The sequence below is a fragment of the Heterodontus francisci genome, chromosome 13, assembly GCF_036365525.1.
Source record: "Heterodontus francisci isolate sHetFra1 chromosome 13, sHetFra1.hap1, whole genome shotgun sequence".
Taxonomy (NCBI): domain Eukaryota; kingdom Metazoa; phylum Chordata; class Chondrichthyes; order Heterodontiformes; family Heterodontidae; genus Heterodontus; species Heterodontus francisci.
The window spans coordinates 47457744-47482992 of record NC_090383.1 but is presented as its reverse complement, the minus strand read 5'-3'; the positions used below and the strand labels follow the sequence as shown (position 1 = coordinate 47482992).

General features: G+C 44.1%; 1 protein-coding gene across 3 annotated transcripts in view; it reads left to right on the top strand.

The window, feature by feature from the left end:
- snx9b (sorting nexin 9b) overlaps positions 1-25249 on the top strand; it is a 307428-nt gene that overhangs the window by 218971 nt on the left and 63208 nt on the right. For all 3 annotated transcript variants that reach the window (XM_068044778.1, XM_068044777.1, XM_068044776.1), the window contains exons 11-12: positions 17063-17166; positions 17398-17501. In XM_068044778.1, coding sequence (XP_067900879.1) covers positions 17063-17166; positions 17398-17501 — 208 coding nt within the window. The remainder of the gene's footprint in view (positions 1-17062; positions 17167-17397; positions 17502-25249) is intronic.

Sequence of the window (25249 nt, the reverse complement as noted above, 5' to 3'; positions counted from 1 at the left end):
TCTAATCCCATTTTCCAGCATTTGGCCTGTAGCCTTGTATGCTATGGCATTTCAAGTGCTCATCTTAAATGTTGTGAGGGTTCCTGCTTCTACCACCCCATCAGGCAGTGTGTTCCAGATTCCAACCACCCTCTGGGTGAACATTTTTTTCCTCAAATCCCCTCTAAACCTCCTGCCCCTTACCTTAAATCTATGTCCCCTGGTTATTGACCCCTCCACTAAGGGAAAAAGTTTCTTCCTATCAACTCTATCTATGCCCCTCATAATTTTGTATATCTCAATCAGGACCCCCCTCAGCCTTCTCTGCTCTAAGGAAAACAACCCTAGCCTATCCAGTCTCACTTCCCAGCTGAAATGCTGCAGCCCAGGCAACATCCTGGTGAATCTCCCCTGCACCCACTCCAGTGCAATCACATCCATCCTATAGTGTGGTGACTCTAGCTGTGGCCGAACTAGCGTTTTATACAGCTCCATCATAACCTGCCTGCTCTTGCATTTATTAACCAAGGCATAGAATATAAGTATCCCATATGCCTTCCTAACCACCTTATCTACCTGTGCTGTCACCTTCAGTGATCTAAGGACAAGTACACCAAGGCCCTTCTGACCCTCTGTACTTCCTAGGGTCCTACCACCCATTGTATATTCCCTTGCCTTGTTAGTCCTCCCAAAATGCATCACCTCACACTTCTCAGGATTAAATTCCATTTGCCACTGCTCTGCCCATCTTACCAGCCCATCTATATCCTCCTGTAATCTAAGGCTTTCCTCCTCACTATTTACGACGCTACCAATTTTCGTGTCATCTGCGAACTTACTGATCATACCTCCTATATTCACGTCTAAATCATTAATGTACACTACAAACAGCAAGGGTCCCAGCACCGATCCCTGCAGTACAGCACTGGTCACAGGATTCCAATCGCAAAAACAACCTTCAACCATCACCGTCTGCTTCCTGCCACTATGCCAATTTTGGATCCAATTTGCCAAATTGCGCTGGATCCCATGGGCTCTTACCTTCTTGACTAATCTCCCATAGGGGACCTAATCAAAAGCCTCATCGAAGTCCATGTAGATGACATCAACTACTTTACCCACATCTAGACACTTCCTCGAAAAATTCAATCAAATTTATTAGACACGATCTCCCCCTGACAAAGCCATGCTGATGATCCTTGATTAATCCCTGCCTCTCCAAGTGGAGATTAATCCTGTTCCTCAGAATTTTTTCCAGTAGTTTCCTTACCACTGATGTTAGACTCACTGGCTTGTAATTACCTTGTTTATCCCTACTACCGTTATTGAATAATGGTACCACATTCGCTGTCCTCCAGTCCTCTGGCACCTCTCCTGTGGCAAGGGAGGATTTGAAAATTTGTGTCCGAGCCCCTGCAATCTCCTCCCTCACATAGCAGTCTGGGATACATCTAATCTGGGCCGAGGGATTTATCCACTTTTAAGCCCGTCCTCTGGCTCCACACACACATTACCACTTTGGTCCCTAATGGGCCCTACTCTTTCCCTGGTTATTCTCTTGCCTTTAATATACTTATAAAATGCCTTGGGATTTTCCTTTGTCTTGCCCACCAGTGCTTTTTCATGTCCCTCTTTGCTCTCCTAATTTTTTAAGCAGCCCCCCCCCCCCCCCCCACACTTTCCATACTCCTCTAGGGCCCCTGCTGTTTTCAGCCCTCTGAATCTGCCATAAGCCTCCTTTTATTCCTTTATCCAATCCTCTATATCTCTTGACATCCAGGGTTCCCTGGACTTGTTGGTCCTACCCTTCTTCATTACGGGAACATGTTGGCCCTGAACTCTCACTATTTCCTTTTTGAATGACTCCCACTGGTCTGATGTAGACTTTTCTATAAGTAACTGCTCTCAGTCCACTTTGGCCAGATCCTGTTTTATCATAGTGAAATCGGCTTTCCCCCAATTCAGTACCTTTTATTTCAAGTCCATCTTCGTCCTTTTTCCGTAACTACCTTAAATCTTAGAGTTATGGTCACTATCCCCGAAATGCTCCCCCACTGACACTTCTACCACTTGTCCGGCTTCATTCCCTAAGATTAGGTCCAGTGCCGCCCCTTGTCTTGTAGGATTTTCTACGTGCTGGCTCAACAAGCTCTCCTGTATACACTTTAAGAATTCCGCCCCCTTTAAGCCTATCCAAGTTAATATTGGGGAAGTTGAAATCCCCTACTATTATTACCTATTTTTACACCTGTCTGAGATTTGCCTACATATCTGCTCCTCTATCTCTCCCTGACTGTTAGGAGGCCTGTAGTACACTCCCAGAAAAGTGATTGATCCCTTTTTGTTTTTGAGTTCTATCCACATGGCATCATTTGAGGAACCTTATGGAGTCAAAGAGAGATACAGCACTGAAACAGGCCCTTCGGCCCACCGAGTCTGTGCCGGCCATCGACCACCCATTTTATACTAATCCTACATTAATCCCATATTCCCCACCACATCCCCACCTTCCTTCAATTCTCCCTCCATTAGGGGCAATTTACAATGGCCAATTTACCTATCAACCCAGAAGCCTTTGGCTGTGCGAGGAAACCGGAGCACCCGGTGGAAACCCACGCGGTCACAGGGAGAACTTGCAAACTCCACACAGGCAGTACCCAGAACCGAACCCGGGTCGCTGGAGCTGTGAGGCTGCGGTGCTCGCCACTGTGCCTTCTAAGATATCATCCCTCCTTACTGCAGTAATTGACTCCTTGATCACCTCCTCTTTTATACCCCACTCTGTCATGCCTCAAGATTCTATACCCTGGAATATTGAGCTGCCAGTCCTGCCCTTCCCTCAACCATGTCTGTGATAGCAATAATATCATATTCCCATGTGTTAATGTTAGTTGGCTTGTACACCATTCCCACAAGTGACTTCTTGCCTTTATGATTTACATAGAAACATAGAAAATAGGAGCAGGAGCCTGCTCCACCATTCATTATGATCTTGGTTGATCATCCAACTCAATAACCTGTACCCGCTTTCTCCACATATCCTATGATCCCTTTCGCCCCAAGAGCTATATCTAACTCTTCCTTGAAACCATACAATGTTTTGGCCTCAACTGCTTTCTGTGGTAGAGAATTCAACAGGCTCACCACTCTCTGGGTGAAGTAATTTCTCCTCATCTCAGTCTTGAAAGGTTTACCCCATATTCTTAGACTATGACCCCTGGTTCTGGACTTCCCTACCATCGGGAACATCCTTCCTGCATCTACCCTGTCTAGTCCTGTTAGAATTTTATAGGTTTCTATGAGATCCCCCCTCACTCTTCTGAACTCCAGTGAATATAATCCTAACCGACTCAATCTCTCCTCATTCGTCAGTCCCGCCATCTCAGGAATCAGTCTGGTAAACCTTTGCTGCACTCCCTCTATAGCAAGAACAGCCTTCCTCAGATAAGGAGACCAAAACTGCACACGATGTTCCAGGTGTGACCTCACCAAGGCCCTGTATAATTGCAGCAAGACATCCGTGCTCCTGTACTCGAATCCTCTCACTATTAAGGCCAACATACCATTTGCCTTTTTTACCGCCTGTTGTACCTGCATGCTTGCCTTCAGCGACTGGTGTACGAGAGCGCCCAGGTCTCGTTGCATATTCCCCTCTCTCAGTTTATAGCCTTTCAGATACTCTGTCTTCCTGTTTTTGCTACCAAAGTGGATAACCTCACATTTATCCACATTATACTGCATCTGCCATGCATTTGCCCACTCACTTAACTTGTCCAAATCACCCTGAAGCCTCTCTGCATCCTCCTCACCACTCACCCACCCACCCAGTTTTGTGTTATCTGCAAATTTGGAGATATGCAATTTAGTTGTGAATAGCTGGGGTCCTAGCACCGATCCCTGCGGTACCCCACTAGTCACTGCCTGCCATTCGGAAAAAGACCCATTTATTCCTACTCTTTGTTTACTGTCTGCCAACCAATTTTCTATCCATCGCAATACACGACCCCCAATCCCATGTGCTTTAATTTTACACGCTTATGTCTTTTATGTGGGACTTCGTTGAAAGCCTTCTGAAAGTCCAAATAAACCACATCCACTGGCTCCCCCTCAACAACTCTACTAGTTACATCCTCGAAGAATTCTAGTGGATTTGTCAAGCATAATTTCCGTTTTGTAAATCCCTGCTGACTCTGTCCAATTCTACCACTGTTCTCCAAGTGCTCTGTTATAAAATCTTTGATAATGGACCCTAGAATTTTCCCACTACCGACATCAGGCTGACTGGTCTATAATTCCCTGCTTTCTCTCTACCTCCCTTTTTAAATAGTGGGGTTACATTAGCTACCCTCCAATCTGTAGGCACTGTTCCAGAATCTATAGACTCTTGGAAGATGACCACCAATGCATCCACTATTTCTAGGGCCACTTCCTTAAGTACTCTGGGATATAGATTATCAGGCCCTGGGGATTTATTGGCCTTCAATCCCATCAATTTCCCCAACACCATTTCTCTACTAATACTGATTTCCTTCAGTTCCTCCCTTTCACTAAACCCTCTCATCTCGACCCAAACTACTTCTACATCCTGGTCTCCTGAACTTAGGTCATCCCTCTCCATTGCGCTAATACCATCATTAATTAACAGAGCTCCTCCTCCACCTTTTTTCTTAGCTTCCTGTCCTTCCTAAATGCCATGTGCCCTTCAATATTCAGGTCCCAAACTGTGTCGTCCTGCTGCCATGTCCCTGTAATGGCTATCAGATCGTACTTATTTATTTCCATTTGCACTCTCAGTTTATCTGTTTCTTGTTTCGAATGCTACATGCATTCAGATACAGAGCCTGTATTGTTGTTTTATTATTTTTGTAACCTCTAGCCTTATATGTTGATTTACTCTTAGATTTGTGCGCTCTGTCCCTTCCTGTCATGGTCGTTTTATTATTTCCCATATTAATACCTTTCTGTCTTGCCTTGTCTCTACTCCTTAATTTACCATATCTTCCCAAATTTGATCCCTTGCCCCCACTATTCAGTTTAAAACCCTCTCTACTTCCCTAGTTTTGCGGCTCGCTCGAACACTGGCCCCAGCACAGTTTAGGTGTAGACCGTCCCAACGGTACAGCCACCACTTTCCCCAGTACTGGTGCCAGTGCCCCATGAACTGGAGCCCACTTCACCACACCAGTCTTTGAGCAATGCATTAATTTCTCTAATCTTATTTGCTTTATGTCAATTTGCATGTGGCTCAGATAATAATCTAGCGATTATTACCTTTTGAGGTTCTGCTTCTTAATTTGGTGCCTAATTCCTCATACTGACTATGCAGAACCTCTTTCCTTGTCCTGTCTGTCGTCGGTACCTACATGGACTACGACGACTGGATCCTCCCCCTTATTCTGTAAGTTCCTCTCTAGCCCTGAGCAGATGTCCCAAACCCTGGCACTGGGCAGGCAACACAGCCGTCTGGACTCTCGCTCTTTGCTGCTGAAAACACTGTCAATCCCCCTAACTATATTGTCCCCAACCACCACTACATTCCTTTTTTCTCCCTCCACTTGAATAGCTTCTTGTATCAACAGATGAATGGGTGGCTGGAAAGTTGGTGCAGCAAGGCTTTAGATCCATGGGACATTCGGACCAGATGTGGTTGAGATGGGACCTGTACAGGCCGGACAGGTTGCCCCTAAACAGAGCCAGGACCAATTTCCCTGTGGGCCGAGTTGCTAGTGCTACTGGGGATGATTTAAACTAACTTGAAAGGGGTGTGGGAACCAGGAGGTAATTTTAGAGAGAAATACCAAGGTGCACAGAACACTGGGAGAGGCAGATAGCATTAGAGTAGGAAATACTAAGTTAGTAAGGGGGTAAGTGATAGTCTAAATTTAAGTTTACTGTGCATGTATGTGAATGCAGAGATTGGTGAGTTGCAGGCACAGATAGCCACGTGGAAATATGATGATGCAACTGTAATGGACATCTGGCTGAAAAAAGGGCAGGACTGGGTATTAAGTATCCCTGGATACAAGATGTTCAGGAAAGATAGGAAAGGAAAGAAAGGGGGAGTGGTGGCAGTATTGATTTAAGGAGAACATTGCAGTGCTGGCGAGAGAGGGTGTCCAAGAGGGGTCAAGGACAGAATCTATTTGGCTAGAGCTAAGGAACAGAAAATGTGCAATTACATTGCTCGGTGCAGTCTATAAGCCATCAACTAGTGGGTAGATGTAGAGGAACAAATTTGCAAGGAAATTAGAGAGGTGCAAGAATTTTGGAGCAGTTTCATGGGGGACTTCAATTACTGAATATAGACTGGGATAGCAGTAGTGTAAAGGGCAGAGAGGGGTAAGAGTTCCTAGAGCGTGTTCAGGAGAATTTTCTACAACAGTATGTTTCTCATCCAATGAGAAAGGAGGCATTGCCGGACCTGGTTCTTGGGAATGAGGTGCGCCAAGTGGATCAAGTGTCAGTAGGGAAACATTTAGGGCACTGTGATCATTGGACAGTGGAATGACAATGCTTGGTATTTATATGGACTTCCAGAAGGCATTTGATAAAGTCTATCATAGAAAACTGTTAGCTAAAGTTGTAGTTCATGGAATTCAAGGTAAATCATTGATCTAGTTAGGAAATGGACTGATGAGCGGGAGAGGGAGGGAGAGAGAGAGCAGGGATAATGGGCAGGTGTTCTAATTGGCAGGATATGACTTGTGGGGTCCCTCAGGGATCTGTGTTGGGACCTCAACTATTCACCGTATTTATTAATGACTTAGGTGATGGAATGGAAAGCCTTGTATCCAAATATGCTTACAATACAAAGATAGGTGGCATTGCAAGCAGTATAGTAACATAAAATTACAAATCGATATCGATAGATTAAGTGAATGGGCAAAACTGTGGCAAATGGATTTCAGTGTAGGTAAATGTCTGGTCATCCACTTTGAACCTAAAAAGGATAAAATAGAGTACTTTCTAAATGACGAAATGCTGGAAACCATGGAGCTCCAAAGAGACTTTGTGGGGTGGGTGGTGGAGGGAGTGGTTTGGTCCAGTACACAGATCATTAAAATGTTGTGAAGAGGTACAGAAAATAATCACAGACGCCAATGGAATGCTGGCCTTTATACGTAGACGACTCAAATACAAGGGGGCAGAAGTCATGCTTCATCTATACAAAGCCCTGGTTAGACAACACCTGGAGTACTGTGAGCAGTTCTGGGCACCACACCATAGGAAGGATATGTCAGCCTTGAAGGGAGGGTAGCGTAGGTTTATCAGAATGATACCTGGACTTGGACATTGACATTGATCACAAGGAGTGGGAGTCAGTTGCCAGCGATCGCCAGAGCTGGCGGGCAACCATAAAGGCGGGGCTAAAACGTGGCGAGTCGAAGAGACTTAGCAGTTGGCAGGAAAAAAGACAGAAGCGCAAGGAGAGTGCCAACTGTGTAACAGCCCCGACAACCAATTTTATCTGCAGCACCTGTGGAAGATTCTGTCACACTAGAATTGGCCTTTATAGCCACTCCAGGCGCTGCTTCACAAACCTCCAGGTGCTTACCCATTGTCTCTCGAGACAAGGAGGCCAAAGAAGAAAGGACTCGAGGTTTCACGAACTAGAGTTGTATTCCCTGGAATTTAGAAGGTTATGGGATGACTTGATTGATAGAAGATATTTAGGGGAACAGATAGGGTAGATTTGGAGAAACTATTTCTCTTATTTGGGGAGTCTAGGACTCGGCATAGTCTAAAAATTAGAGATGGACTCTCTGGAGTGAAATTAGGAAACACGTCTATACACAAAGAGTGGTAGATGGTTGGAACTATCTTCTGTAAATTACAATTGATGTTAGATCTATTGTTAACAAAAATCTATTAATCTCAGATTTAAAATTAACAAAAGGTGTGGGGCAAAGGAGGGCAGATGGAGTTAGGTCGCAAATCAGCCATGATCTTATTGAATGGTGGAACAAGCTCGAGGGGCTAAATGGTTGAATCCCAATCCTATGTTCCTGTGATGCATTCAAAATACCAACCTATGAAAAAATTTTCAATTGCAGAGAAAGTTGCCTGAGAAAGAACAGAGCCCATACTGCTGATCATATTTTATCCATAACTTGATGTTTATTTTTCAAAGCATGTAAAAATAGAATTTTAACAGCTATTGTTTTTTGGAGATGTGAATTTACTGTAAGTTGACTGTAATTCCATGTAGCAGTTTCAATGATCATGCTCTTTTAGTTGACTCTGTACCTGCAAACGACGTCTCCATTTCCAACTTTCCTTTCCAAAGTCTTTGAAGTGTGTTGCTTCGTAAGTCCGTGCCCATCTTTCCCTAATTCCATGTTTGAATCCCCCCAATCAGGTTTCCAGCCTGACTGAAATGCCCTTTGCTAAAGTCACAAATGACATTCTTTGTGACTGTGACCATGATAAACTATCCTTTCTCATCCTTCTCAACCCATCTGCAACTTTTGACACATTTGATACCATCCTCTCTCTCTGCCTCTCCTCCGTCATCCAACTGTATGGAACTGCCCTAGTTTGGTTCCATTCTTATCCATTTAATTATAGCCAAAGAATCATCTGCTTTGGCTTCTCTTCCCAATCTTGCTCTGTTACCTCTGGAATTCCTTGTTCTTGATCCTTTTCAATCTCTCATTTACATGGCAACATCATCCGAAAACACTTCAGATTCCACATATATGCCGATGACGCTCAGCTGTATCTTGCCACCACCTCCTTGGGCCACTCAATTGTTTCTGATTCATCATACTGCTTGCCCAATATTATAAGAGCAGAAGTTGCCCCTCATCTAAATATTGGGAAAACTAAAGTCTTTGTTCCCACCACAAACCCTGTTCCCTATCCACTGTTTCAATCCCTGGTAATTGTCTTAAGCTGAGTAAGACAGTTTGTAACCTCAGTGCTGCATTTGACCCAGAGTTTCCGACCATATATCCTCACCATCTCCAAGACTGCCTACTTCCATCCTCACGTTGCTCGACTCCAACCTTTCCTCAGCTCCTCTGCTGCAAAACCCTCATCCATGCCTTTATTACTTCTATCCTCAACTATTCCTATGCTCTCCTGGCTGGCCTCCCATCTTCCGCCCTACATAAACTTGTGCTCCTGCAAAACTCTGCTGTTCATATCTTAACTCGCTCCAAATCTCATTCACCCAACACCCCTTTAGGTGACATTCACTGGCTCCCTGTTTCACAATGCCTCAATTTCAAGAAGGGTAAAATGTGGGGACCAGCCAGGAATGTGTTGAAAAAGTCAAGTCTAGATGTACCAGAGATGAATGACACAGCAGCAGGCAATGTCAGAGATGGAGATAGGTCCTCTTGGTGATGATGCAGATACGTGGTTGGAAGCTCACCTCTGGGTCAAATATGACACCAAGGTTGCAAACAGTCTGTTTGAGCCTCAGGCAGTTGTCAGAGAGAGGGATGGAATCAATAACTAGGGAACAGTACATGGAATTTAAATCCTTGGTTAAACCTGGTTTGTAAAGTGTTCATTATTTTCTTACTCATTCCTGAGATGTAGGCATCACCGGCAAGGCCAACATTTATTGCCCTTGACAAGGTGGTGGCGAGCTGCCTTCTTGAACCACTACAATCTGCATGATGCTGCTAGGTAGGGAGTTCAGGATTTTGAATCAGCAATGATGAAGGAATGACAATATATTTCCAAGTCAGGACAATGTATGACTTGGAGGAGAATTTGCAGGTTGGGTATTTCCATGCACCTTCTTCCCTTGTTCTTGTACGCTAAGTGGGAGAGATCGCGGGTTTGAAGGTGCTGTTGAAGGAGCCTTAATGATTTGCTGCATTGCCTGTAGTGCTACACACTGCCTTTACGGTGGGCTGGATGGCGTGTCAAACAAGTTGACTGCTTTGTACTGGATGGCTCTTGAGCTTCTTGAGTGTCATTGGAGTTGCACTCATCCAAGCAATGGAGAGCATTCCATCACACTTCTGACTTGTGCCTTGTAGATGGTGGACAGGCTTTGGGAGTCAAGAGTTGAGTCATTCACTGCAGAATTCCCTGCCTCTGACCTGCTGTTGTAGCCACAGTGTTTATGTGGCTCCTCTAGTTAAGTTTCTGGTCAGTGGTAACCCCCAGGATGACTTTCTCTTGTTGAAGGTGGTCATTGCCTGGCACTTGTGTGGCGCAAATGTTACTTGCCACTTATCAGCCCAAGCCTGAATGTTGTCAAGGTCTTGCTGCATGCGAGCTCAAACTGCTTCATTATCAGATGAATTGCAAATGGAACCGAACACTGAAATAATCATCAAACATCCCTGATTCTGACATGATGGAGGGAAAGTCATTGATGAAGCAGCTGAATACGTTTGGACCTAGGACACTGCCCTGAGGAACTCTTGCAGTGATGCCCTGGGGCTGAGATAATTGGCCTCTTTTTGTGCTAGGTATAATTCCAACCAGTGGAGAATTTTCCTCCTGATTTTACATTAACTTCAATAAAATAAAAGCAAAATACTACAGATGCTGGAAATCTGAAATAAAAACAAGAAATGCTGGAAACACAGCAGATCTGGCAGCATCTGTGGAGAGAGAAGCAGAGTTAACGTTTCAGGTCAGTGACCTTTCTTCAGAGCTTCTTCTCCATTGACTTCAATTTTGCCAGCACTCCTTGGTGCCACACTCCGTCAAATGCTGCCTTGATGCCAAGGGCGGTCACTTTCACCTCACTTCTGGAATTCAGCTCTTTTGACTTTGTTTGGACCAAGGCTGCAAAGAAGTCTGAAGCTGAGTGGTCTAGGTGGAATCCAAATTGAGCATCAGTGAGCAGGTTATTAGTGAGTAAGTGCCACTTATAGCACTGTCCACAGCACCTTCCATCACTTTGCTGATGTTTGACAGTGAGCTGATGGGGTTGGATTTGTCCTGCCTTTGTGGACAGGAAATACTTGAGCAATTTTCCACAAGGTAGTTGCCTTGCCAGCTTGAACAGCTTAGCTAGAGGTGCATCTAGTTCTGGAGCACAAATCTTTCAGTGTAGCTGGGATGCTGTCAGACCCCATAGCCTTTTTTGTATCCAATGCGCTTAGTTGTTTCTTGATGACATTTGCAGTGAACCAAGCTGGCTAAAGACTGACTTATGTTAAGCCTGAGACCTCAGGAGGAGGCTGAGATTGATCACCACTTGGCTGAAGATGGTTGCAGACGTTTCAAGCCCTGCTTTTAGCCTTTGTACCTTTGGTCATACTCTGAATGATAGATTTCTTGACTTTCATATAGAGGCACTTTTTTGTGGATTTCATAATTTTGCATTCGAATAATTGCCTTTTCTGGTTTGCTAAACAAGCTTCAGCTGGTTCTGTGTGCGTTGGGGACTGGGTTCTCTTTTACCAGTGTTGTTCAATAGGTTGGCCGCCATCCATATGCGGCTAATTGGGAATTCAGATATGGTTAATTCTATTTTTGATTAGAAATTTTTTTAAATGAATAATTGACACCACTGATGTGCACGTGATCTTAATGTTCATTCACACGGCATATGCGTATGTACTTTAACCTTTTGGGGTGTTTATTGGTAAAATGGTAAGACAAGAAGCAGAGTTTGAACTGTTTTATTGTTTTTGTGTGTGCTTTACTTCTTTGTTACTTTGTGTCCACCAGAATGATTTGGAATTGGGGTGAAAACTGCAAACGTCAGCACCATGGAAACACGAATAGCGTGTATGGAGAGAGAAGCTGTCTATGTAGTCAGCTTGACCAATAACTATTCCAGGCCAGCAGAAGAAAGCAAGCCCAGCCAGTGGCAAGCAGCTCTAACAGGGCAAATCGGGCAAAGGACAATCAGCATCCACCACGTTCTAGATAGAGTGTAGGGTGGATCTGGTATATCATCTGCGAAACAACATTCGCAGCAATCACTCTAGTTAACTCAGAGCTGCTTGCAACTGCTGGACATAAAAATGAAAAGTTGCTCTAAGATGTGTTGTGCCTGATAAATCGATGCCAGAATAGCAAGCTTTTGTGAAAAAGACTGTAATGTTTAGCACATATGGTAGCTGCTCATGAGAAAAATGTACGTGAAGTATACTTACCAGTATTGTGCAATAGGCATTTTCTACAAGAATCAGTGCATTTGGCTAAATAGTGTCACCATACTTCTGTCAGTGGTTAGTCGCTGATTTTCTATTGGTCACCACTGTGTTATAGCATGTATAATTATTCATAATTTTTGAATCAGTATGTTTTCAACCCAATAAAGAAGGAAGCAGTGCTGGATCTCATTCTGGGGAATGAAGTGGGGCAAGTGGAGCATGTTTCAGTGAAAGAACATTTGGAAAACAGTGACCACTACCATCAGATTTTAAGTAATTATGGGAAAGGACCAGGAAATATCAAATGTAAAAATACTCAACTGGAGAAGGGCTAATTTCAGTGAATTGCAAAGGGATCTGGCCCTGGTGGATTGGAATCAAAGATTGGCAGGTAAAACAGTAACTGAGCAATGAGAGGTCTTCAGAGAAGAGATAGTTTGGATGCGGTCAATGTTCCGTCTAAGCTGCACATGTATCTGGAATGTACTGCGCATTGAAATAAACAGGATGCTGACAACTTTGTGAAAGCTCAGTGACTTAAAATGTAAGCTGCCCACGGACAAAAAAAGTAGTGCTCTGATGAGTATGTAGCCCACCCAGTACAAAGAAAATTTAGAGGGAATGTTGATACAGGTTAGGCACATTCCCACAAGGAAGAAATGAAGGACATCCAAAGCTGGTGTTCCCAGGCTGACTAAAGACATAGAGATTAAAATGAAAAAAAAACAATAGTTTTTTCCTTGGAAAAAGGAGTTCTAAGAATAACTGGCAGGCCTCAGCATTTCCGACAGTGTGGTTCTTCTTGGAACTACTTTTTCAAGGAAGCAACTTCTCTTTTCAGTGCAAATTCTCATGGTGTAAAATTGTCTTACTCAGCATTACCACTCTGCCCATGAAAACCTTCAAACAACTTCTATGAGAATAGATAAATAGGTAGCATAAAAGGAAACAGTGAAGTTTGTTTATAAAGAAATATGAATAAAAAAAGTTGGTGAAAGGAAGGGTGGAGCCAATTAGGGACCAAGAAAGAGATCAGCTTGTAGTGACATAGGGCATGGTGAGGTACTGAAATTAGTATTTTGCATCTGTCTATACTAGAGACACTGGCCAATGTAACAATAATGGAAGAAATAGATAAAGAAGAGGTGCTTAAAAGGCTGGCAAAGCTCGAAGTAAAAAAGTCACCCATTCTGGATGGGATGCAGCCTAAGTTGCTGAGGGATGTAGGGGTGGAAATTGCAGACACTCTGCCTTACGATCATCCAATCTCCTCCTTTGGACATGTGAGTAGTACCAGAGGACTGGAGGGTTGCAAATGTTACACTCCTGTTCAAAAAAAGGGAGAGGGATAAACCAGGTAAATACAGGCCAGTCAGCCTGTAGGCATTTTATAAACCATGACAAGGATAGTAACATTATTCAGGAGAATAATGGGAAGAGACATGGCAGATGAAATTTAATGCAGATAAATGTGAGGTATTGCATTTTTGAAGGAAGAATAAGAGACAATATAAACTAAATAGTACAATTTTAAAGGGGATGCAGAAACGGCGAAATCTGCAATTTCATATATAAATCTTTCAAGGTGGCACAAGAAGTTGATTAGGCTGTTAAAAAAAGCATTTAGGATCCTTGGCATAGAGTACAAAAGCAAGGAAGTTATGCTAAATCTTTGTGAATCACTGGTTGGGCCTCAGCTGGAATATTGTGCCTAATTCTGAGCACCAAGTTTCAGGAAGGATGTCAAGGCATCAGAGAGGCTGCAGAGGAGATTTATTGCAATGGTATCAGGAATGAGGGACTTCAGTTATAAGCAGAGACTAGAGAAGCTGGGATTGTTCTTGGAGCGGAGATGGTTAAGGAGAGATTTAATAAAGGTGTTTATAATAATTAAGGCTTTTGCTGGACTGAATAACGAGAAGCTATTTCCACTGGCAGGAGGTTTGTTTAACTGGATGATAAAGAATTAAGGTAATTGGCAAAAGATCCAGAGGTGTGATGAAAAGAATTTATTTTACGTATCGAGCTACTAGGATCTGAAATGCACTGCCTGAAAGGATGATGGAAGCAGATTCATTAATAACTTGGAAAAGTAATTAAGATAAATACTTGAAGGGGAGAAAATTGTAGGGCTTTGGGAAAAGGGCAAGAGAGTGGGACTAACTGCATAGCTCATTCAAAAAGCCGACACTGGCATGATGGGCCAAATGGCTTCCTTCTGTGCTGTAAGATTCTATGACTCATACACTCAAGAATGGAAATCATCACTAATTCCCAAGCCAACTGCTAATCAGATGTTGCTATGTTTTAGAATTTTTGACCATTTTCCCACAGAAAAGATTTTAAAATTGATGTTTCGTAGCACAACAATGTGTTACTGCAAGTAAAAGCAGAAGTGGGTTCTGAGATAGTAAATAGTTAAGATGCTACTGAAATAACCGTGATGATGTTTCCTTATAGATTGTAAATAATTAATTTAGTGGCTTGTCTCCATAATGAACACCACACACCTGATGGGGGTATTTTAATGTATCTGCCTGGCACGACACTGATGACCAGGATTAACAAGCTCTACTGCAGAGCAGTGGATTAGTTAAGTAGCTACCTAATCCAATCTGGTTGCTGCAGTTTCAGTTTCAGATATAGTTCAAATACAGAAGTCTGGGTGCAGCTTGCAAACGGAGTGCAGATTGTAAGCAGAGTGTGCAGATACAAGTTTGGTGAGTGAGGAGTTTGGTGACGGGAGTAAGAGGTGCTCCTTTTTTCTACTTTTTTCTACTTTTTTCACCCTCCAGCCTGAAGATGGCTCCAGATGAGGCTCACCATGGACCTCGACACCATGAGGGCCTGGGACGTCTGCGAGGCTCCATGGAGTGTCCCGTCCCCCCACCCTGGGCGACAGGACTTCAATTTAAATATTCAAATAAAATGAATATATTTAAATAGACTTACCTGCAAGCTTGAGGGCCCGCCGCAATCATCAGCACAGTGGCCAGCACTTCCGCCACATTGCTGTGGGTCTGGAGTCACATGTAGGCCAGACCAGGTAAGAACGGCAGGTTTCCTTCCCTAAAGGATATTCGTGAACCAGATGGGTTTTTACAACAATGGACAATGGTTTCATGGTCACCAATAGACTAGCTTTTAATTCCAGATTGATGACCTCCTTGTGGGATTACTCCTGGGCATGGCCAAGGTGGTCATCAACAGGTCCTGGCAGCAGGAGCTGAGAGAGGTCATTCAGCCCGATTGCCTGCCTCTCTTCTGCAGCTATGTCCAAACCTGAGTGTCCCTGGAGAGAGCGCACGTGGTGTCCGCCAGTACGCTTGAGGCCTTTTGCAACTGGCTAGTGCTGGGGGGACTGGAGTGCACAATCACCTCGGAATGTTATTTTAATTTGAATTGCTACATCTACTTTTAAAGTTTTTGTTTTTTGTTACTGTAAATTACTGGTGTCCCTTCAATGGGGACACTTAGTCCCCCCTTTTACGTTGCATTAGATTCAAAAAATGTATAAATTGACACAGACTGTAAATACGGTGTAAAAACAAGAAATGCTGGAAATACTCAGCAGGTCTGGCAGCATCTGTGGAGAGAGAAGCAGAGTTAACGTTTCAAGTCAGTGACCCTTCTTCAGAACTAGGAAATATTAGAAATGTAAAAGGTTATAAGCAAGTAAAGCAGGGGTGGGGCAAGAGATAACAAAGGAGAAGGTGTAAATAGGACAAGGTCACAGAATAGCTGACCAGAAGGTCGTGGAGCAAAGGCAAACAATATGTTAATGGTGTGTTGAACGACAAAGCATTAGTACAGATAGGGTGTTAACGGACTGAAGATAGAACAGCCGCAAGTACAAACATGACAAAAAAACAGTGGGTAAGCAAACTGAACAAACCAAGATGAAATAAAATAAACACAGAAAAAGCATCCGCAGTATTTTGCTTTTACTATAAATGTGGTGGTTGGGTTAGAAGGTTTATGCTTGCAATAAGTAACTCTGGAAATAAATGTGAAAGTGTGTAAAAGTTGGCTCCAATTCTATCCTTCACCAACTGTCTTTCTGAGAGAGAACAGTCCCCTGATTCCACAAGTTCTGACCTTCGTCATAAGTCTACAATTTGACTCTTTGTTACTTCTTCAAAGAATTAAATAAGGTTGGTCAAGTATGACATTCCCTTTTGAAGTCTATGCTGCCTACTCGTTTATATTTTCAGCTTGAGACAGATAAGTCTCAAGAAAGGCAGGCTCCAGGAAAGTTGAGCTATAGGAGTTATTCTGTTAAGGAAGATTACCACATTGGAATGGGGTAATGTGGGGAAATTTGATCCTAGCTGTTGCTCTGGATGTGTAATTTATTGTGGAATAAAGCAGCTGTACAATTCAAACCCAGCATTGCCTCATTTAATGTTAACTTTGTCTGCAGAGAGTTACAGAAGAAATACACGTGCAAAAGACACAGATATCCAGTTCAAGTCTCAAGTTTGAGTTCAGAATTAGCAAATTAATGAGTATGAGAATAGCTGAAGCTGGATCTTGCATCTCAGTTTTTGATTATAGTATTGCCTAACAGGATGCTTCCCCATGATGACATTATCCCCTTTAACTGTTCCTTTTTGAGTTTCCTGTACAGATCTCTAAAACTGAAATTTGAGCTGAGTAATTGGGAGTCAAATGCAGTAAGGCTAGACCTATGAGCACTCTGCTAGATGTGAATTATAAGCACTTTCAGTAACTGTAGTTGTATCCAGGAAACTAATCCATCCATTCTTGCTGGCAGCATTCACTGAAGACTAACTCTGGCTCCTTCACCATAAAGTACAATTGTTGTGTTACTTGCCCACTTTCTATCCACACAGCTAAAACAACCAAGGATTAAAAGGTGCCCTTTCTTGTGAATGAACTGCTAATAAACATAGCTAAGGAAAGGGAAATAAATAGAAAGGATTTCAGATTTTTCTCCATTTAACATTTACTTGCATTTCTGCCTCTTTTATTCACTGAAGGAATGGAAATTGGGCAAGAGGAAAACCGAAAAGGATGATATTGTTGGTGTCATGATCTTTTCAACAATGGAGCCACCAGTGGAGGATATTGGGCTACTGGATGCGTACGTATTAACTTTACAAAACTACAAGTTTAAATGCCACTAAGCTGAAAAATCAGTAATAAAAAAGCAGAAATATTTTATGTGTTGAGTATCAATTTACTTAATCTGCCTATCAGCATCACCTATGCTTTTTGATTTGAGTTTCCTCCTGTATGCTCAGCCTTCTGCTCAACCAGTTAGATTCATCTTTGGAAAGGAATCAAGTCACTCTTTGTGCCTTTGACCCTGCAGAGAACAGAAGGTTGAATTATTTAGTAAGTTTACGAAGGCCATGGATGATGGGGTTAAAGACCTGCTCAATGTGGGACAGGAACATTGGAAGAGGTGCACGGGAGGTGGGTACAAAAAACTTGTTTATCTCTGAATTACTTTACATTGATTAAAAGCTTCTGCATAGTTACTGTGGCAAAATGCTTTGTTCAACCTTAGAATACTTAGAATCATGCACACAGATGGAAGTCATTCAGCCCAGCTGGTCTGTGAAAGTCCCATAGCCCTGTTCTTGTCCCTTCCAAGTACATATTAAATTATCTTTTGAAAGTTGCTATTGAATCTTGTCTGTACTGGGTGACTTTTCTACTTTGAGCACTGCCAGTCTTTTAAGTATGTTTCCTTATCTAGTTTCTCCTTCATTGCGACATTGGCAGCATCCTGTTCTCTTGTGATGATGCAAAATATTCATTCAGCACCTCAGCCATGCCTCTTGCCGCCACAAGAAAATCTCCTTCTTGATCCCGAATTGGTACCATCTTTTCTTTTACTATCGTTTTACTATTCATATGTTTATACTCCTGCTGAAGCCCAACCAATGATTCATAAAAGTTTAGCATAACTTACTTTCTTTTGTGTTCTCAACATAAAACTAAGGATCCCATATTCTGGATTAACTACAAAAGCAAAATACTGCAGATGCTGGAAATCTGAAATAAAAGCAGGAAATACTCAACAGGTCAGGTAGCATCTGTGTGGAGAGAAACAGGATTAACATTTCAGTTCGATGACCATTGGGGTATTTGGAGATGAGGATGAAAATTTCAAGTTCAGGACTTCGGAGGACAAGGTGCCGGTGTCATTCAGCAGAGTTGGGAGTGCTGGATGAATGGAACTTGGTACAGTCAAGATATGGGTAGCTGAGATTTAAACAATTTGAAGTTAATCAAGGATAAAGGAAGGACAGACAGATGACTTGTGAACAAGCTCCCACAAACAGCAATGTGCTCGTGAGCAGATGGTCTTTATTTTCTGACCTTGATTGAGGATGAATATTGGCATGACACCAGCAATAATTCATGGAATCTTTTACATCCACCTGAGAGGGCAGACCGGGCCTCAGTTTAACGTCTCATCCCAAACATGGCACCTCTGGCTTTGCAGCAGTCCCTCAATACTGCAGTGGAGTGTCGGCCTTGATTTTTATGCTCAAGTCCTGGAGTGGGACTTGAATCTACACCCTTCTGACTCGAGGTGCGAATGGTGCCGTCTGAGCCAGAGCTGGCACATATAAGGCCTTATGAACATACAATTTAGGAGCAGAAGTAGGCCATTTGGCCCCTTCACGCCTGAACAAAGAACAGTACAGCACAGGAACAGGCCATTCGGCCCTCCAAGCCTGCGCCGATCTTGATGCCTGCCTAAACTAAAACCTTCTGCACTTCCAGGGACCGTATCCCTCTATTCCTATCCTATTCATGTATTTGTCAAGATGCCTCTTAAACGTCGCTATCGTACCTGCTTCCACCACCTCCCCCGGCAGCAAGTTCCAGGCACTCACCACCCTCTGTGTAAAGAACTTGCCTCGCACATCTAACCCCGACATGGTCATCAAACCTGCAGACAAGGGTGGTGCTGTTGTTGTATGGCGTACCAACCTCTACCTTGCAGAAGCTCAACGCCAACTCACAGACACTTCTTCCTACCTCCCTCTGGACCATGACCCCACCACTGAACATCAAGCCACCGTCCAAAGGACTGTCACTGACCTCATCCCCTCTGGAGATCTTCTCCCTACAGCTTACAACCTCATAGTCCTGCAACCCCAGACAGCCCGCTCCTACCTCCTTCCCAAAATCCACAAAAGGGACTGTCCCGGCAGACCCATTGTGTCAGCCTGCTCCTGCCCAACTGAACTTATTTCTTCCTATCTAGACTCTATCTTTGCTCCGCTGGTCCAGTCTCTTCCCACCTACATCCGTGACTCTTCTCACACCCTACGTCATTTTGACAATTTCCAGTTTCCTGGTCCCAACCGCCTCCTCTTCACTATGGACGTCCAATCGCTCTACACCTCCATCCCCCACCAGGATGGTTTGAGGGCTCTCCGCTTCTTCCTGGAACAGAGGCCCAACCAGTCACCATCCACCACCACCCTCCTCTGCCTGACTGAACTTGTTCTCACATTGAACAACTTCTCCTTCAACTCCATGCACTTCCTTCAAGTAAAAGGTTTCGCTATGGGTACCCGCATGGGTCCTAGTTGTGCCTGTCTTTTTGTGGGATATGTCGAGCATTCTTTGTTCCAGTCCTACTCAGGCCCCCTCCCCCAACTCTTTTTCCGGTACATTGATGACTGTATCGGTGCCATTTCCTGCTTCCGCTCCGAACTGGAAAACTTTATCAACTTTGCTTCCAATTTCCACCCTTCCCTCACCTTTACATGGTCCATCTCTGACACTTCCCTTCTCTTCCTCGACTTCTCTGTCTCCATCTCTGGGGATAGGTTGTCTACTAATATCCATTATAAGCCCACCGACTCCCACAGCTACCTCGACTACACCTCTTCACACCCGACCTCCTGTAAGGACTCCATTCCATTCTCCCAGTTTCTCCGTCTTCGACGCATCTGCTCTGATGATGCTACCTTCCATGATGGTGCTTCTGGCATGAACTCCTTTTTCCTTAACCGAGGATTCCCCCCCCACTGTTGTTGACAGGGCCCTCAACCCTTCCCCTCCCTCCCAGAACCGTGACCGGGTTCCCCTTGTCCTCACTTTCCACCCCATCAGCCTCCATCCTCCGCCATTTCTGCCACCTCCAGCGTGATGCCACTACCAAACGCATCTTCCCCTCCCTTCCCCTGTCAGCATTACGAAGGGATCGTTCCCTCCGCGGAACCCTGGTCCACTCCTCCATTACCCCCACCACCTCGTCCCCATCCCATGGCACCTTCCCCTGCAATCGCAAGAAGTGTAATACCTGCCCATTTACCTCTTCTCTACTCACTATCCCAGGCCCCAAACACTCCTTTCAGGTGAAGCAGCGATTTACTTGTACTTCTTTCAATGTAGTATACTGTATTCGCTGCTCACAATGTGGTCTCCTCTACATTGGGGAGACCAAGCGCAGACTGGGTGACCCATTTGCGGAACATCTCCGCTCAGTCCGCAAGCAGGACCCTGAGCTTCCGGTTGCTTGCCATTTCAACACTCCCCCCTGCTCTCATGCTCACATCTCTGTCCTGGGATTGCTGCAGTGTTCCAGTGAACATCAACGCAAGCTCGAGGAACAGCATCTCATCTACCGATTAGGCACACTACAGTCTGCCGGACTGAACATTGCGTTCAATAATTTCAGAGCATGACAGCCCCCCATTTTACTTTCATTTTTAGTTGTTTTTTCTTTTTTTCTTTTTTACATCTTTTTTTTTGCATTTATTTCATTTCATCTTAGTTTGTTCAGTTTGCTTACCCATTGTTTCTTTTCAGGTTTGCACTTGCTGCTGTTCAATATTCAGTCTGTTAACACCTATTCTGTACTGACTTTCAACACACCATTAACATATTGTTTGCCTTTGCTCCATAGGTCAGCTATGTGGCCTTGTCCAATCTGCACCTTCTCCTTTGTTATCTCTTGCCCCACCCCCACCTCACTTGTTTATAACCTGTGACATTTTTAATATTTGTCAGTTCCGAAGAAGGGTCACTGACCCGAAACTTTAACTCTGCTTCTCTTTCCACAGATGCTGCCAGACCTGCTGAGTGGTTCCAGCATTTCTTGTTTTTATCCCAGCAATTTCTTCCCTAGCCTCCCTCAGTATTCTGGGGTAGATCCCATCAGGCCCTGGGGACTTATCTACCTTTAATGCTTTGCAAGACACCCAACACCACCTCCTTTTTGATAGAGATGACTGAGGCTACCTACACTCCCTTCCCTAGGCTCATCATCCACCAAGTCCTTCTCTTTGATGAATACTGATGCAAAGTACTTATTTAGTACCTCACCCATTTCCTCTGGCTCCACACATAGATTCCCTTCTTTGTCCTTGAGTGGGCCAACCCTTTCCCTAGTTACCCTCTTGCTCTTTATATACGTATAAAAAGCCTTGGGATTTTCCTTGATCCTGTTTGCCAATGACTTCTCATAACCCCTTTTAGCCCTCCTGACTCCTTGCTTAAGCCTGCTGTGCCATTTAATAAGATCATGGCTGATCTGATTGTGGCCTCAACTCCACTTTCCCGCCTAGCCCTGATACCCTTTGACTCCCTTGTTAGTCAAGAATTCCTCTGCCTTAAAAATGTCCAATGACCTTTTCTCCATCACACTGGCGAAGAGAGTTCCAACAACTCCCAACCGTCAGAGAAAACAAATTCTCCTCATTGCTGTCTTAAATGGGCATCCCCTTATTTTTAAACTGTGTCCCCTAGTTCTTGTCTCTCCCACGTCCAACCTGTCAAGTCCCCTCAGGATCTTATGTTTCAATAAGATCACCTCTCATCCTTCTAAACGCCAATGGATACAGCCCAATCTGTCCAATCTTTCTTCATTAGATAACTGCCCCATCCCAGGTATCAGTCGAGTGAACCTTCTCTGAACTGCCTCTAATATGTTTATATCCTTTCTTAAATAAGGAGAACAAAACTGTACACAGTATTCCGGATGTGGTCTCACCAATACCCTATACACTATAGCAAAACATTCTTTTTATATTTCTTACCCCTTGCAATAAACAACAACATTCCATTTGCCTTCCTAATCACTTGCTATATCTGCATACCAACGTTTTGTGATTCGTGCACCAGGACACCCACATCCCTCTATCCCTCAGAGTTTTGCAATCTCTCTCCAGATTTAGATAATATGCTGCTTTACTATTCTTCCTGCCAAAGTGGATAAGTTCACATTTTCCCACATTCTATTCCATTTGCCAAATTTCTGCCCACTCACTTAACCTATCTACATCCCTTTACAGACTCATTATGCCCTCTTCATAACTTTCTTTCCTACCTATCTTTGTGTCATCAGCAAATTTAGCAACCATGCATTAGGTCCCTTCATCATCATTCTGAATTGTAAATAGTTGAGGTCCCAGCACTGATCCCTGTGGCACTCTAGTTGTCACATCTTGCCAACCCTTTTAGGACAGAGATGAGGAGAATCTTTTTCTCTTCAGAGGGTTGTACGACTTTGGAACACTGCCTCAGAAGGTGTTGGAGGCAGGGTCATTGAATATTTTTAAGGCAGAGATAGATTCTTGGAAGGCAAGGGAATCAAAGGTTATCGGGGGTAGATGGGAGTGTGGAATTCGAGACACAAACAGATTAGCCATGATCTTATTGAATGGCAGAGCAGGCTCGGGGGCCAAATGGACTACTTCTGCTCCTAGTTCGTATGTATGCTCTTACCATCCCCGGCACACTCTTGCCATCCCCTTTCACTTTCTTGGGAACCCCTAGCACACGCTTGGACACTGCTAGCACACTCTTGCCATCCTATGGCACACTCTTGGGCACCCCAGTACACTGTTGTGTAGCCCTAGCACATTCTTTCCATTCCCTGGCACACTCTTGGGCACCCTTGGATGAAGTCCATCAGGACCCACGGACTTGTCAGCTCACAGCTCCAACATAAAATCTGAGCTGACGTTCCTGCAGCCACAGACGCTTACTGCAGATGTGTTTGCATCCAGGAGCTCCCACATCATGCAGTCGTGACACATCATCTGCCCTCCCATCTTTATTATGTGATTTTTTTTTTTCTTTTTACTTAATTAACTTTGTAATTAACACACCCACTCTCGATACCACTAGTAAACTTTACTGATAATAAAACCTTACAATTACTGATAAATTACCCTGAGTTTTGAAAGATAAATGGGCAAAATAGCAAAATACTCACCAGCCAATCAACTTGGGACTTTCCTGTGATGTCACACCTCTAATTTCTGAGTTGTTTTTAATCTCTCCCTCTCCCTACAATGTGCTTTGCTGCTTCCGTAGTTCCTGCATTGTTTTTACTCTTCCCCCTTCCCCTCCCCTTCCTTCTCTCCGCCTTCAATGATGGCTGTTTGTCATTTGCAGATTTTTCACTATTTTCACTACTAACATGCCTTATATTTGTGGTTCTGCTGTCACACCCTTACTTTCCTTGCATTGGTGTTTTCGGTTCATCATAGCCCTGAGCAGATTTTCCGGTCACAGCAAGGTGCTGCAATGTTGTAGCTTCCGATGTGTGCGAGTTAATATCTTGATGCTGGACATTTTTTCCAATGGAGACATGGGTCGCTTTTAATGAAGTTGATAGCACACAGGCTGTTAGGCACATCTCCACTGCAGCTTCATGTGCTGTTGTCAGAAGAGCCCTTTTTGATAGTAGTGACAGTAGTGAATAAGACCTCGGGCGTACATGAACATGTTTCGCGAATGTTTTATTTTTCTCCTCCCAACGTTCCTTTCTGAAGTGGCGTAATGTTGGCTGAAACATGCAAATATGAGGTTTTCCCTGATGTCCCTTGCATGTCTCTCCATGGCCCTTATATCTATATTGGCAGAGTTGTCCTCCTCCTCACCCTCTTCATAGTCATCCTCTTCTGAGGAGAACTTGTGTTCCTCTGCCTGCAGAATGTTGCTGCGCCTAATTGCCAGGTTGTGCAATGCACAGCAAACAATTATTCGTTAGATCCTCTGTGGCACGTACTGAAGAGCCCCTCCAGACCAGTCAAGGCAGTGGAAGTGCATTTTCAGCATGACAATGGTGTATTCGATGATGGCTCTGGTGGATGCATGAGCAGCATTGCATCTCTCTCCAGCTGCACTGGGGGGATGCTGCACTGGTATCATCCATGTGCCAAGGAGGTAACACCCTTGTCACCCAGAATCCAGCCGTCTACTTCGGCTGGTTTCTTAAAAATTTCTGGCAGCTGTGAGTTCCTTAAAATGTATGAGTTGTGACAGCTCACTGGGAAATGTGCGCAAACATGCATGTCTTCTCATGTGGCCGTGGACCAGTTGTATGTTCGAAGAATGGAGGTCTTTGCAATTCACAAATGCAGCAGGCTGGTCCCACGGAGCTCTAATGGCCACATGAGTGCAGTGGATCACCCCTTGCATTCTAGGGAACCCAGTGATGGTACCGAAGACTGCAGGCTTTGCTGCTTGGCTGTCCTCATCTACAGGTTCAGTAGATAAAATCATTGGCACGAGGAAATAGGGCATTGGTCACCTTTTTGATACACCTATGGGTCACAGACTGTGATATGTCCCACTTGTCGCCCATTGATCGCTGGAGGGCCCCATTAGCAAAAAAATTGAGTGCAGCAATCGCCTAGGGGCAACTGGCATGGGATTCCTACTGAAGCCAAGCGGCTGCAGGTCATGCCACAGGATCCTACAAATTTCTGCATACATTTCACGTGACAGTCTTGGACATCTTTGGTATTGCTTTTCTGACGTTTGAAGATAATTTGTCCTCGTTCTGAGGATGCAGTGATGTGCCAGTGCCCACCTTTGATAATGCCATTCTTGGATGTAATCATTCAAAGCATCCTCACCTCCGTCTTCTGCCTGTTTCTGGCATTCAAGCATCATGCATTAAGGGAAAAGAGCCCTCCCTAGTCTCTTGCTCTGCTGTCCTTCGTGTCTTAGTAGACAAATTGGGTGTATGAGACCCCTCTCGCCGCAGCTCTTCAAATAATGGAATAAGCAGAGCATTCCAATTCAGCCCTCTGTTGTTGTCAGCTGAACCATCGAGGCAATGAGCAGTTTGCTTTTATGTGTCTTAAATTGGCAGCCAGGTGGAAATCCCACCCACTATTATTTGTTTCCTCCCACTCGCCTTGCAATCCTTGAGTGGCCACGTGGTTTGCAATATC